The sequence below is a fragment of the Colossoma macropomum genome, unplaced genomic scaffold (assembly GCF_904425465.1).
Source record: "Colossoma macropomum unplaced genomic scaffold, Colossoma_macropomum, whole genome shotgun sequence".
NCBI lineage: Eukaryota > Metazoa > Chordata > Actinopteri > Characiformes > Serrasalmidae > Colossoma > Colossoma macropomum.
Window position 1 is genome coordinate 20,301,066 of NW_023494808.1, and position 14,888 is coordinate 20,315,953.

The window sequence follows — 14,888 nt, forward strand, 5'->3', positions numbered from 1 at the left end:
AAAGGTATGTTCAACTGTTTGACTATAGTGAATTACAGTGTTACAGTTAATTATGCTTAGTTATATCCAGCTCACATGCTACCATAGAGGAGACGAGGGTGCTATTTGCAATGAAGCTGCCCGTATTTAAGGGCCTTGAGAAAAAAGAGAAAAGCTGCAGTGCTCTCTCTCTCTCTCCCATGACCTGGACCTGAAACCTCTGATGTCACCCATGATGTAGTTATGGAGCCGTAAACCATTATACTCAGCATTTATCAGAAATCCTCCATGTGGGTTGGCCTATACTATCATGTCTAACTACAAAGCCTACAGAACTTATTACAGTGTTACAATGTCTTTGACAAGGTTATCATTGACCCATAACAACAGTACTTGTGGTTTACATATGCTTGGCTATGTTTAGATTTTATAACAGAAAACAAAAGGTAAATTCAGGACAGATCAGTCAAGAAATTGAATTTTAGACATTACTGACCCCATCTTTCTAAATAATGCATTCAAAACCACTATATCTAGAGAAATGATCTAAAATGAATATAAATAATAAATAAATATGTTGTTCAATGTCATATTTTTATATGCAAAACAACATAATGACCATTACTGCATTACATCTTGTTTATTTGTAGGCCTTTAAGGAACAATTGTATATATAAAGCAGCCATAATTCATTTTTACTTGGCATTTTCCACTCTCCTTATCCTTTAGAATTAAACTGGCTGTTTTTATTACCTGGCCTTTAAGGTTGATAAATGTAAATGAGCTGTGTTCTGACTGGCTGTCTTGTATTGTGCCTTGTTTAAAAGGCAGTCCAGGCTAATACGCTCCTTATAACTTCAACATGAACTGAATCACAAAAACACTGAATTCTTAAATATTTTTGCAGGTTATTTTCTATATATGTGGACTGGACTAACTGTGTAGGGAACACTATGTTTTGAAACTTCAACATCGTTTACACACATCAACCTCTTTAATTTAAGACATTAGGAAAATTTATTTTTCCATGATATGGGCCTGTTACGTGGGGCCTTTTGTGCCCATGTGAGCCTGTGATGTGCATTATGAGGCAGCACATAAGAAGGAGAGACCAGAGGCTGCATCTGTGCTGTTAAGATAAGACACCAGTAGCGGTTTCTTGACTGGATAGAGAAGCTCTGACACCTTTTTTTATTCATTGTGAGGTGGTAGCATGGACAGAAAGAGAAAGAGGAACCAGAATAAGACAATGTCACATCTGGGGGGTAAATTACATTGAGTGCCATGGTTTATTTTGCATTTCAGCATTAATGCTGTTATGTATTTAGTTGTGACAATTACAATTCAAAAGTGTGGAACCACATTTTCAATAATACAAAACCAATTTATGTGAATGCATTAAATGCTTCACAGTTTTAAAATAATTTATAGGAAGCTAGGAAGCCATTAAAAAAGCGTTTGTTAAACAGAGCTATAAACATTTCTAAAATGACTGAGAAAGCATAGACAATGAATTCTGGATAAAATGATTATACATTATGCAGCATATTTGAAAAGTCGAGGCAGATAACTTGACAAAAAAGATTGTATGTATACAACTACAGTATATTAATTATCATTTAATAACTTCTTGGTGTTCCTTCAGTTTACTTCAGATATGATTGTATGTAAAAAACAGCATTTATTAATATGCCAAGTGATTCCAAACATTTAAACTGGTGTGTATCTATACAGTTGTTGGAATTCTCAGGTCATATGATATCGGAGGTGCTTCCAGAAACGGCCACTGGGCTGCACTGCAGGGCTCCACCTCAGCACCCCATTCCTTTGTATGATGGACTGGATGGACTCCGGCAACAGTGAGTAATCGGCATTCTCACCACTTTCAACCACAATTACTGGAACACCAGACTGAGCAATGACAGAATACAGGTCCCGGCAGTGTGAGGCATTATCTTGGCCTGCACTCAGTGGAATGTTGCTTTCTTCTTTACTGTGATTGGCTGGACTTGATCCTGGAAGGACGAGCAGCACCGTCCTGCTCTGGCCCACCACATCAGTCATGTTGGAAACATTTGCTGCATCCAAAACAGCATCTCAAGTCAGTCCTTACAGCATCTCACTGTGTGAGGCTCTTGTGAATATAGATACGCTTCTTATGGCTTAAGCTTCACTATGTGTGTTAAAGTGACAGTTTAGCAAAAAAATAAAATAAAAATTTACACAGTTTTCCCCATACTCCAAATGTTTTTGATCCACCATGTGTCCTGTTTTAATACTTTTTCTGACATTTCTTCGACTCACCACGCCGAAGAGCATCACACTATACAAATAGCCAACACAATGAGACTTGTGTGTTTGTTTATTTCAGAAGTTTGACCAGTGTACATAAATTTGCTGAAACTGTGGCTATAAGCTTTGGTTTAAAACCGTGATTAATTGCCTTTCTTATTATTGTTGCTGGTGGCATAGATTTGGGTTTGCATTATTTTTTCCATCGGATCTTTTACTTCCTACGTATTACTACTATTTAGAGCTGTTTGAGCCCTTTCCATTTAAAAAGGCTGTAGCTTTTGCTGGTCATCTCTCTCCGTAGGAGCCGAAACGTTCCTTTTACAAATGCACGTCTCCTCCTCAGTCCAACTCTACCTCTCTGCCATACCGTTCATGTCTGTTGTGAGAGGCATGTGAGGTAAAGCTATCACATAATTTAATGCATAAATGCATATTTTTCCAATGTAGGTTTTCACAACTTTTCAGGCAACAAATATTTTTTCCACTAAAATTAAATAGGAAAAGTTATCAACATTCAAAAAATATTACTGACAATTTACACTTCCTGCACTGAAAAACTTTTTGAGGAGTTAAAACATTTTCTTTAACAATCCTTTGAATGGAAACGTAGCTACAGATGCTCACTTAATCCCCTCCGAGGGCTCATCTAACAAATCTCATTAAGCTAATAAAACTGGCTTAGACCCCACATATATACTGGCTGATCAGTAAAATCTGGTGTACGGTGAAAACTGTGTGAGACAATTGTTGTAATGGCTAAATATCAAGCTAAACTTTCACTTACATAAATTACAGTGAAAATGAAGTACAGTACAGTCTCATTCTATGTTACACCATAAGCAACGTGCTGTATTACAGACACCACTGATGCTGAGTAAAAACTTTAACTGTTTTTATTGTCACTGCATATATCCTAATCTGAAATTGCATTGAACTCGTGCAATAGTCATGGCCTACCTTCTGTGCCAGCGTCATCACGGCTGTGTATGAACAGTTTGAGGTTGTGCTGCTGCTCCAGCACCTCAGGCATGATCCTCAGAGCCAAGTTCTTTGCCGTTGATGAACCAGCGTTGTCGTCATTGCAATAACACACATATGCATTGTATATCTTGCTCGCATGTGCAGCAGCTACAAAAAGTAACACATTACTCAATGAGTCATCAAGTTGGCATTAAACTGAAATTAAATTAGCTTGCCATCTGTCTGAACACAAAACCAAAAGTCATTTCATTTAATAAGACCAGGAATTTTTTTCCATCTCTAAGGAAAAATGACCCCATTGGAGATGTATATGTATTGTGTTATATGCTAAATTGTGTGCAAAAGTTTGAACACTCCTGGTTTGCTGATTTTCTAAGTGAAAATAAGTTAATACATCCTCTGTAGGGAACACGTTTAAATATGGCATTTCCCTGAACATTGTGGTGCACTTTATTTTAATGTAAAGGGTCCATACCCTACACTTTTTGTGAATTTTATGTGTATAGGCCAGCCCACATGGAGGATTTCTGATAAATGCTGATTATAGTGGTTTACGGCTCCATTACTACATCATGGGTGGCATCAGAGGTTTCAGGTCCAGGTCATGGGAGAGAGAGAGCACTGCAGCTTTTCTCTTTCTTCTCAAAGCCCTTATACTTTATTTTTTCATTTGTGTGGTTTTCTCTACCAAAAATGGCCACAATTCATTTTTACATGACCATTTATCAACCTACCTTTGTCCCAGAATGAAACAGGCTGGTTTTTTTTACTGTGTCTTTAAGAGCGAAATAAGTTAAATGAGCTTTGTTCTGCTTGGCTGCCCTTTTTTGTGCCTCATTCAAAAAGCACTCAGAGCTGAAACTCTCCTTAGAACTTAAGTATGTGTGGGAGGGGTTTAACTGTTGTAGGCTGTATAGGTGAATATATATGTAAATTGGTTTCCGTGACATCACAGAAACAGTTCATTCAAAATGGGCTGTTTTTGCTGCTTAGTTTCCATAAATGGACTGTATGGACTCTAGTTAATGGCTTGTTTATGAAACTTTGACAATGTTTTCATATTATTTGAAGAATATTTGGTTTTCCAAAATATGCATATGACAAAATTTTGGAATATATACTTAAACTATATATTCACACATGAACACTATGGTTAAACTATGGTTCATTTTTGCCAGCAATAACTGTGAGTCACTTACTTTTGCTTTTGCCGCACAGATGACGATAGGCTAAAATAATATCTATTTTGAAGAACATGAATAGCACAATGCCCACAACAATTATCAGCACCGGAGCAATAATCAGTAGTGTCTGGGTGGTACTTTGATCACCTATGGAAAGAAACGGCAGAAAAAAATAAGTTTTCCATTCCACACACCTCTTAATAAAGGCAGATTATATAAGTATATGCAATATAATCATATTTTCAAGTATGCATTTAACATCCTGCATCTTTAAACTTTTATACTCCTTTAAGATGTACTTGGATTTAACCCTTACCTTGGCTAAGCCACACCAGGCCCGTATCCGATCCCCTAGAGCTCAGAACAATGCATTTGAAAGGTACATCAAAAAACGTGGCATTAACTTCAGAAATGAACAGTGTAGATTTGTAATAAATTCGATCATCCTCCCTCATCTGACTGTTGATTGGGGAAAAAAGATAAATTAGTTTTTCACATTTTTCATACAAAACATGTATGTTACAATAATATGTTAATCCGTGTTCAAATCAGCAGAACAAAACAATCATGTCCCACGTAAAAGCAACTGTAAACTTAAGTCAAGCCATGCTGTCTTTGTATAAAGAAGCTGCTCACGAAGTAATGTTTTCCTGAAGCTGTGGAAATCCGTCAATGAATTCATCATTTACTGTCCAATATACAGACACATCTTCCTGGGCTTCGTCTCCTGAACCAATGAAAACAGTACACTCCAGCTTGGTTCTCATACCTATACAAAGCCAGAAATAGGGTAAGTAAATAGACCAAAACAGGGCTGAATAATTATATGTCGCTGGCAGACATTCAGTGATCACTTGCCTGGTTTGACATACAGAATCTCGTTACGGGGATGTATTACTTCAGGCTTCTCCACAGGCTCTGAGAAATATGAAAGCCACATATTTCATTCTAAAAGACAATGAGAATTAGGGCCTAGGCAATGTAGCGGCCTATCTTAGAGTTCCATAGATTTATTGGCATCAGTGGAAATCCTGCTGATAAAGAACCAATTGTGTCTCTTTAGATGTTATTTAGCTGTTTTAAGTTTTATGGTTTAAGTTAAGCTCATTAATATTAAGAATAAGTGTAACTAAATTATGAACTACAGGGCCAGAGGGAGGTGTGACAATAATATCATTCATAAGTAGCTTGTTTCATATTTGCATTATTTAGATTTAAGTCTCAGTTGTTTATTGAGTATTTAGTTGACTTTAGGAAATTTGATATTCGAGAACTGAACTGTCAATCATATTTGACAGCTGATAATCATATCAGTCAGTAAAGCCCTGTTTAACCAAACCTAGTGTAGTCTGTTTACATACTAATGTACTTACCAATACTATTACAATAATATTGTTATGTAATGTTGATGTTTGAGCTACAATTGTTATAACAGTTGAGGCCTAGTGACAATTTACTCTTACTCACAATTAGAGATGACATGATACAAGTCTTTCTCAGTAGCAATACAGATATGGAAACCAGATAGATAGATAGATAGATAGATAGATCGATAGATAGATATATAGATAGATAGATAGATAGATAGATAGATAGATATATAGATAGATAGATAGATAGATAGATAGATAGATAGATAGATAGATATTCTTCTGTTAACTCACCTTTCTTTAGCACTTTGAGCTGACGAGTGTGAGAGGTAGTGTAGTTTTCCCCTTCATATCTGAAGATGACCACACAAGTGTAGTTACCTGTGCTGTCCATTGATACGTCAAGACTAATTTCCTCGCCTTGCACTCCTGTAGATTCACAGTCCTGTAACAGGAGATATAAAAGGAAACCATTTGCTCAAGCATGTATCTCCCTGACATCTCTAACTATAGACGACATGAATCAGAAAACTCATTTTCCTTATGCATCGTGATGTGTTTCTGAGTGAAACCTGATATCAGATAACAAGTCTCTGCACTAGTTCAATGTTTTCACGCAATAATAAGTGGGAGGGATGGGAGGGAGAGGTTAACATGATATTACTGGTTAATATTACTTTTCCCTACCCACCCATGAACAGTACCAGTTTAAATTTGGACATACATACTTGTAGGCTTTTCTTATTTTTAAATAATAATAAGAATAATAATTTTCAGTGTTTAAAATTATAGTGAAGACATCAAAACGATGAAAAGTGATAAATAAATAAACACTTTTTATCTAAAGATTCTTCAAAGTCCATTTTAGGGGTGTAATTATGAACAGATTATCAGGTTTGATACAGTTTTTGATTTTGAGGTTAAGACTGGACTTGATTTTCAACATTTTGTGTTAAAATGACTTGAGAAAATCTACAGAGATGACAAATGAGAGACCCTCGTATGAGGCCGAGTGTATCAGTAATACGCCTATAAATTTCAGTGTTTTGAATATTCTTTTTCAGATTCTTTTGATATTCTGCTAAAATCATCTACACCTCTGTCCCTTCATGCTTTGCACTCTTGCTATTCTTTCAAGCAGCTTCATGAGGAGCCACCCGGGCTGTTTTGTAAACAGGTTTGAAAAAGTTGAGTACTGAAAACCACATGTTGGAGAGTTTAAGCCCAGACTTTAGATCAAAATGTCTATAAGATTATGAAAACCACACATTTATTCAGATGTGTTCAAAACATCTGACCAGTAACTGAAAGAGCTCAGTCAGTTTCATTAATTCATTTATTGCTATAAGTCACTGTGATATACCTTCCACCACTGCACTTGCAATGTCTGTCCCAGAGTCTCAATGGAATCTTCAGCGCAAGTCAGGTTGACGTGTTCTCCCTCCGTGACCTGTACGGGCGCCAGAGCTCTCGGACATTTTCCTTTTTCGACAGAGAGTAGCACTCTAGTTTCCACATGCGGCGTTTCTGGGCTGTGAGAAAATTATGAATTTACAGTAATTTCAGATAAATGTTTGGTCTAAAACCTATTTTTTTTACCCATACACGCAGAGTGGTACATGCAGTGAGTTGTAAGAAAAATAGCACCCAAACATATAAAATATATTTTGAGATATTTTTATCATTATTATCATTACATGTAAAAAGACACTTGTGGGTTCACTGGTTATTTTAGACAGTTAATAAAATGCCTATATTTGTGTTGTATATTTCACAAGCCCTGATTATATTATCTATCTATCTATCTATCTATCTATCTATCTATCTATCTATCTATCTATCCATCCATCCATCCATCCATCCATCCATCCATCCATCTATAGTAGCCCCTAACCCTCAACATGACACCTGTTTACAGGGAAATCGGTATGGTTTCCATATCTGTATTGCTACTGAGAAAGAAAGAGCTGTATCATGCCATCTCTAATTGTGATTAAGAGTAAATTAAGCCTCAACTGTTATGACTATTGTAACTCAAAGTTTCAGTTGTTTTTGGTAAATGAGAAATAACATCCAAATAATATAGTATAGGGTTCTATACCTATTAAAGGTTTTTTTCCCCTAGAACTCTACATCCAAGCCAAAAGCCATTTAGGCAGGTTCATTCCTAAAACAACTTTTACTGAACGAAGTGAGTCAGTCTGTAATACCCTACCTTGTACACACGTAATGGCCACTGTCGGATGACACCGTTTTCAAAAACCACAAGGAACTCCCTTTAAATACATGTCGGCTTGTTGATATTACAGTGTCGTTATCTTTGGTCCAGCTGAACGTCAGGTTCTTGACCTCTCCTGTGTAACAGCGGAGTCCAACAGTGTCACCCTCGATGGCGTATGTCTCCCTCTGTTGGGCTACAACAGTAGAGAAAGTAAAACCAAGTACATGAACTGTGTAGATTACGTTAAGACACAAATTCAGGCTGCTGCTGTTTAGTGAAACCCTTTAAGCCGTTTCAGAAAACCAACAATTTTGTTCATGCTTCAACAATTGCAGTTACGTAGCTCTCATGTTTTACAAACATGGACACTCAGACAAAACAAAATAAGAAATCCAGAAAATAATTCATTAAATCGACACAAAAAACCTTTTTATAGCTGTAATTAGTCAAAGATTAGAGAAAATTAAAGTCAAACTTTCAACAAAATGTGTCCTAACTGTTGCTAGGGGGAAAAGCAGGTGATTTTTTTCTCTTATGGCGGGAGCAGAATTCTATACTTATCAGATATTTAACGTAAGAAATGGTTTTATTATGGTTAACAAGTACAGAGCTAATCTGATGAAATTATAGTGCTTTTCTCTGTATAATAAGAGGAACCAACCACAATAAAATAAATGATACTATCTCTGAGGACTAGTGACAAGGTGTCAACTGAGCTAAAATGAACTAAAAGGAAAATGGAATGTTTATATGATGTCCCGTTGGCGCAGAAGAAGACGCAGAGTCAGCCATTTTCTTTGCTGAAAACAAAAATAGGAACTAACAACGGGGGAAAATAGTGTGGAGGTCAGCAACAGCCAAACACAACTTAAAGACAGTGAACACTTCAACCATACTCGTGTAACTAAGGACGCGAAAAGGCACAGTCAAGTTGTAACACGTATTAATAATACTAATCAACAACAACATTATAAAATTTAAACTAAATAAATGTTGTGGAGAGGCAAAAAGCATTCTCTCTGCTCTCCAAAGTGACCCTGAAATCCAGTGGCAGCCTCACACAGCCCCCTCCTCAAGGGTCACTCCACTCCATGCTCTGTGTCCAGCACAAGAGCTGCACGGCACCAGCAGCTGCCACACATTCTTTCCGGACACGAGTGGTGCCCAGCCTGGTTTCTGTTCTGCCTGGAGCCATGCGCATGTGGGGTGTGGTGGAACACCTCACAGCTCACAGCATCAAATCTGGTGCTACAGGAGGCAACAACAGCAGCAGCGGCACTTCACTCAGCCACCTTCCGCTTTCTCCATTGTCCACTACATCTGTGATGCTGACTGGGTGTGTTGCCCACAGCCCTTGGGGATCCACCGCTAGCTGCCACAAGCAGCTTCACTTGTACCGCCTCCAAGCCCAGCATTTCCTTCCTGAGGCTGAGCATGGCCCCGGTCCCCATGAGGAAATCCAACCTGAGCACTCAGCTCAGGCCCCGACCATGACCAGGAGCCACTTCCTCCCTCTCATGTGACTTGGTTACCAGTGATGGACTTCAGTTGGACGGTCGTCGCTTCCCAGGTGTTGGGTGTGCTGCTCTCGGGATGGGGAGGGGCACACCTCAATATATCAGTGACACCAGAGTCAATGAGGGCAGTGGGCTGTCCCCTATCTACTCATAACCCAAAGTCCACGGAAGCAACAAGCTGACTGGTGCGAGCTGCACATGCCGTCTCACCATGCCAGCTCTTCCTGCATAGCCTTCTCACGCTGGCTATGCCTGCTCCACTGTCGTGCTCAGCTTCACTGCCAAACACACTTATTCACTCTCCATTTAGCTTCTGCCTCTTCGGGAATAGCTGCCTAACCATCAACACCATCAGCACCTGCCTGAAGTGTCATTGGAGGGCCATGGTCAATGCTGCTAGGTCATCAAATTGTTCTGGCGGCAGCCGGATCCATAAGCACTTGTAGTGCTTTCCTCTCCAGTGCCGTACACAGCTGCCGGGTGACAGTCGAATACAGCACAAAGATGATGAACACTTTATCCACACTACTTTCACAACAAACAACCCGAAAAAGCACAGCCAAGTTGTAACACATATAACAACTAATAAACAACAGCATTGAACCATTAAATTCCGTGGTGTTCCTTAAGTTCCGTGGTGGCGCAACAATATATATAATTAAGATGTTTGGTTCAGTAGCCTAGCTGCGTTGGCTCCCATATCTCACATTTAGGTTCAGTATCTAAATGGCATTTTACTGAACATTTTCAAAATGTTCATATTGTCTTTACATGAAACTTTACATGACTAAATACTACTAACTCATGCAGTTCTAACACTTTTCTCTGGGTGAACACAGGAAAAAACTAACTAAAAAATTCAATGAAACGATCTCTGTTGGTCAAATACAAAACTTAACTAAAATAAACCAAAACTTGTTCACTAAAAGAAAAAGGGAACTTCTTTTTTTTAACTTAGCATTTAGTCGATAACCATATGAGCACGTCTCACATTTAGACTAGCCTCTAACTAGCGTCTAACTAAACATTTGGAAAAAATGTTGATAGGAAGAAGGTGTCTTTACATGACTAAATACTTCTAACTAATAAACAGATGACTGAATAAAGTGTTCTTACCTCTGCATTTGGACATTGAGACACTCGTTGCCCAACTTAAAAGCAGAAACAAAACGCCTTTCATATTTCTCTGACTAAAAACTGAGGAACAACCTTCTTGTAGAATAAAGGGACTAAAGCAGATTTCTGCTTTCCAATGTTGGCTACTTCTCTTACAGTTTCTGTTTGTGTCAGTTTTCCTGACTCAGCCCTGTTGACCCAAACCAAAGTCATTTGAACTGATGATTTGAATAGGAATCCTCACCCAGTGTGCACTCTCGGGGAAACCTTTGTTTCTTTTTTGTTGTTGGGCACTTCCGTGTACAACGTTATATGATCTTCATTTTTAATTCTGCAGAATGTGGCAAAGAGGGAGGTAAAAGGGTGGTATTAATGCATCAATCAGTGGTGAGAACAGATTAAAGCAATAGGAGAGGCATTTATAGTGCAGAAAGAGAATCTGCATGCATTGAATGCATAGAAGCAGCTTGTCTGGACACAAACATGCATAACATACTGAAAATGAAAGGGCCCATTTTGTGGAAAACCAAATTTCAGCAAGTTTCAAAATGTGCCATTCACTCTCTGTTCTATACAGTCCAAGTGTAGAAAGAGATTCAAAAAAGCCTGATTTTAGTCATTTTTTCTGTGACACGTTCATATATCTGTTTATTCAGCCTACAGCAGTTAGGCTGAATAAAAGTCATGTTTCAGCCCAGACTGCTTTGAATGAGGAACAATGTAGGGTAGCCAATCAGTTAATTTACATGTATAAGTGTTAAATGCACAGTAACCAAAACAGCCTGGTTTTAGCTCTAATGGATAAAAAGAGGTTGGATAGGCATCTTGGGGGCTCCGGGTCACCCCACGACCCAGAAGGATAAGTGGCTTAGAAAATGTGTGTGTGTGTGTGTGTGTGTGTGTTTGGCACATTAAACTACATACATTTTGTCAGTGGACTTCAGGGAGAATAATAAAAATAAAAAAAGAGTATGATACGAGCCCATCAGAGATAAAGGTGTCAAATGGAGTGATGGCATGGAGAACCACTTCTAATTATTCAGCATGTTACGTATGTCTGTATTAATGTTAGATTTGTGTCTTGTAGTGTTACTATATTATATCCACCATAACATTAAAACCACCTCCTTCCTTGTTTCTAGACTCTTTGTCCATTGTATCATCTCCATTTACCTTACAGGAGTGCTTTGTAGTTATACAGTTACAGACTGTAGTCCATCTGTTTCTCTGCATACTTGGTTAGCCCTCTTTTATCCTGTTCTTCAATGATCAGGACCCCCACAGGACCACTACAGTGCAGGTACTATTTGGGTGGTGGATCATTCTCAGCACTGCAGTAACACTGACATGGTGGTGGTGTGTTAGTGTGTGTTGCGCTGGTCTGAGTAGATCAGACACAGCAGTGCTGCTGGAGTTTTTAAACACCTCAGTGTCACTGCTGGACTGAGAATAGTCCACCAACCAAAAATATCCAGCCAACAGCGTCAGAGTTGTGTGGACTAGAGGATAACTAACACAAACTGTGCAGCAACAAAGGAGCTATTTTCTCTGACTTCACATTTACAAGACGGACCAACAAAGTAGGAGTGTCTAATAGAGTGGACAGTAAGTGAACCCAGTGTTTAAAAACTCCAGCAGCACTGCTGTGTCTGATCCACTCATGCAAGCACAACACACCCTAACACACCACCACCACGTCAGTGTTACTGCAGTGCTGAGAATGATCCACCACCCAAATAATACCTGCTCTGTGGTGGTCCTGTGGGGGTCCTGACCACTGAAGAACAGGGTGAAAGGAGGCTAACAAACTAGGCAGAGAAAGAGACCATGTGGAAAAAGATATATGGACATGTATTTTTGTATGTTTGAAATACATTTAAAATACATTGCCATCCATGCTGAAATACATTGCAAACACTAAAATGTATAACAGAATGTATTACTGTATTAACCAAATATGTTTTAAAATGCATTAATATTTTAAGACATCTGGGGAAATATTACACATAGAAATGTACCACACAAAAATAAATTTATGTAAATATATTTAGCAAGCATGTATGAAAATAACCAACAAACTTATACACTTTTCAAATGAATTTGTATTCCAGTACCTTAATTTTAAATAAAAGCAAGTGTTATAGGTATTCATACACTGTGAAAATGCAGTTATAATTTGATATATTGTTTGAAATACATTTTATAGTGTCATAGTGTCTTACTGCATATGTACATGGTTAATACAAAGTACAATGTAAAACACAGAAGTCGATATCACTTAGATATTTATCAAAACCACATACAATTGTAAAAATATAAAAACAAATGCAATTAAATGCTTTTTAAAAATATATTTAACAAATGCATTTTTGGCCATTTTCATACATTGCAAAAAATATAATTGAGAAACACATCTGGAATATATTGCTGTCGTCAGAAGAAAACCTCCTGTCTCCAAAATGATAACTTTACAGGAGAAGGAAAAACCTACTTTACTTTTAATGTAAGTCCATGGAACCAGAATTCTTTTCAAGTCGTTTTGGGCCGTTTCTGTCAGTCCATTCATCATGAAATTTACACACACTGTAAAGCACAAAGGGCATTTTCAAATCATGTCAAAAACTGGAAAATGACAAAAATGGAGATTCAAGGTTTTCTTCCGACAGCAGCGATATGTTTCTTCTATATGGGAGATGGTCTACAGTCTGCTGTAACTATAGGACAACAGGATGGACGATGAGTGTAGAAACAAGGAGGTGGTTTTAATGTCATGGCTGATTATAAAAATCATTGGCAGTAAGCTCTGTATTGTTGTGCACTGTTTTGAAAATAAAACAAAACAAAAAAAAAATCGGAATAGTTCGAATGGTTGAATTAAACTTCCTTTTCTGTCCACATTCTGTTCACATTCATGGCTGATCTGTAGCCCATGGCCTCGCTAAATACATTGGCAGAGCAGAGCCAGCATGTGAATCCGCATGGCTACACCATCAGGCAAAATCAGGCCGAGCGGAAAGGAAGCTTCATTCTCCTTTATGGGACAACTGCGACATTTTGAGGGGAAGACTTGCTCTTTTTAGACAAGACAGACTTCACCGGGAATTCTCCCCACCTTCCCACTTGTAAACTACGTTCCTGTTGTGAGATTTGTTCAGAAGTATCGGTGAAACTCACACCATCTACAAAGAAACCCCTATTTTTTTCCGCTTCGTTGTCAGGGCAACGGACGCGAACGTGAGAAGAACGCGTCATCTGATTGGTTGTTATCATTCCGACGCCTTCGCTGTGCTGTTTAACGCTCACCTGTGATTTGTCCGCCTTTATCCTGCAAACTAAAGCTGTTTAAATCTGAAGGACTCCGCCGTGTCACCTGTGTCGCGCCAGCCGCATTAGAAAGGTAATACAGTTTATATTTAACTCGGAAATGTCCTTAATTCTTCTCCATTTCTGATTTGAACGGATATTTTTAGGGCGAATACGTACTGAAAGAGGCTCACAGATCTGTGCTATCAACTTAAGTTGGCTATTAGTGCTGTACAGTATTACCATTTACTAAGTAAACATTAGTAAATAGTAAGTAGGTTGACGGTGAGTATAACTTAGTTTGACTGCATTACACTGGGCTAAATCACAAATAGCGCCGTACTCCCTATGTAGTGCTCCACATAGGTCCTGAAATGATGTCTTTGACCCCAAAATAGTGCTTTAAATGTAATATAGAGCCAGTTGGGGTTAGCCATGGCCTGAACGGCTCCTTATCGCACATGTATCATAGTACTTAAAGGAGAATTTCACCAAGTTTTCAAAATTTCTGAACAATTCAGTCCTTGAGTTCTAAACAGTCATTTCAGAGTAGTTTGATGTGAAGTGGTTCATTGTAGAGGAACCAGGGGTCACAATGTCTACAACACAAATATAGCCATTTTCTTTACTATCCAAAACCACAAGTGAACCTAAATGTGTCTTCTGAGTTTTTTTTATATGTAATGTTTATGATGATAAAATGGTGGTAAATCTGAAAACATACGTTTTCTTTGGAGACTGTTTTTTCCTCACAACGCTCCGCATTGTATCCCTCCCCCATGAATGGAATAAAATAAATGGAGTAAAATACAGTCTAAGCCAACACTATCATAAAACTACTACTGTAAACGGTGTCTCAGACATCAGGCACTGTATTCATAACCATCTCATGTAATAACCTAACTGTTGGACGTCTGGTTCC

General features: G+C 38.2%; 1 protein-coding gene across 1 annotated transcript; it reads right to left on the reverse strand.

The window, feature by feature from the left end:
• Nucleotides 1–1,276: 1,276 nt before the first annotated feature.
• LOC118798130 (interleukin-1 receptor type 1-like) lies at nucleotides 1,277–10,910 on the reverse strand. Its single transcript, XM_036557480.1, has 10 exons — nucleotides 10,664–10,910; nucleotides 8,025–8,223; nucleotides 7,173–7,341; nucleotides 6,104–6,254; nucleotides 5,298–5,357; nucleotides 5,076–5,208; nucleotides 4,756–4,898; nucleotides 4,455–4,586; nucleotides 3,232–3,402; nucleotides 1,277–2,057 (listed from the first exon to the last, which is right to left on the reverse strand). The coding sequence occupies exons 1-10, from the start codon at nucleotides 10,725–10,727 to the stop codon at nucleotides 1,726–1,728; spliced, it is 1,554 nt and encodes a 517-aa protein (XP_036413373.1). The 5' UTR covers nucleotides 10,728–10,910; the 3' UTR covers nucleotides 1,277–1,725.
• Nucleotides 10,911–14,888: the final 3,978 nt, after the last annotated feature.

Bases quoted from the DNA above. Each gene is read 5' to 3' on its own strand.
- LOC118798130 (XM_036557480.1), bottom strand. From the start codon at position 10,727: ATGAAAGGCGTTTTGTTTCTGCTTTTAAGTTGGGCAACGAGTGTCTCA. The intron at 8,224-10,663 runs GTAAGAACACTT...CTACTGTTGTAG, and splicing joins CTCAATGTCCAAATGCAGAG to CCCAACAGAGGGAGACATAC. The intron at 5,209-5,297 runs GCAAGTGATCAC...GGCTTTGTATAG, and splicing joins GATTCTGTATGTCAAACCAG to GTATGAGAACCAAGCTGGAG.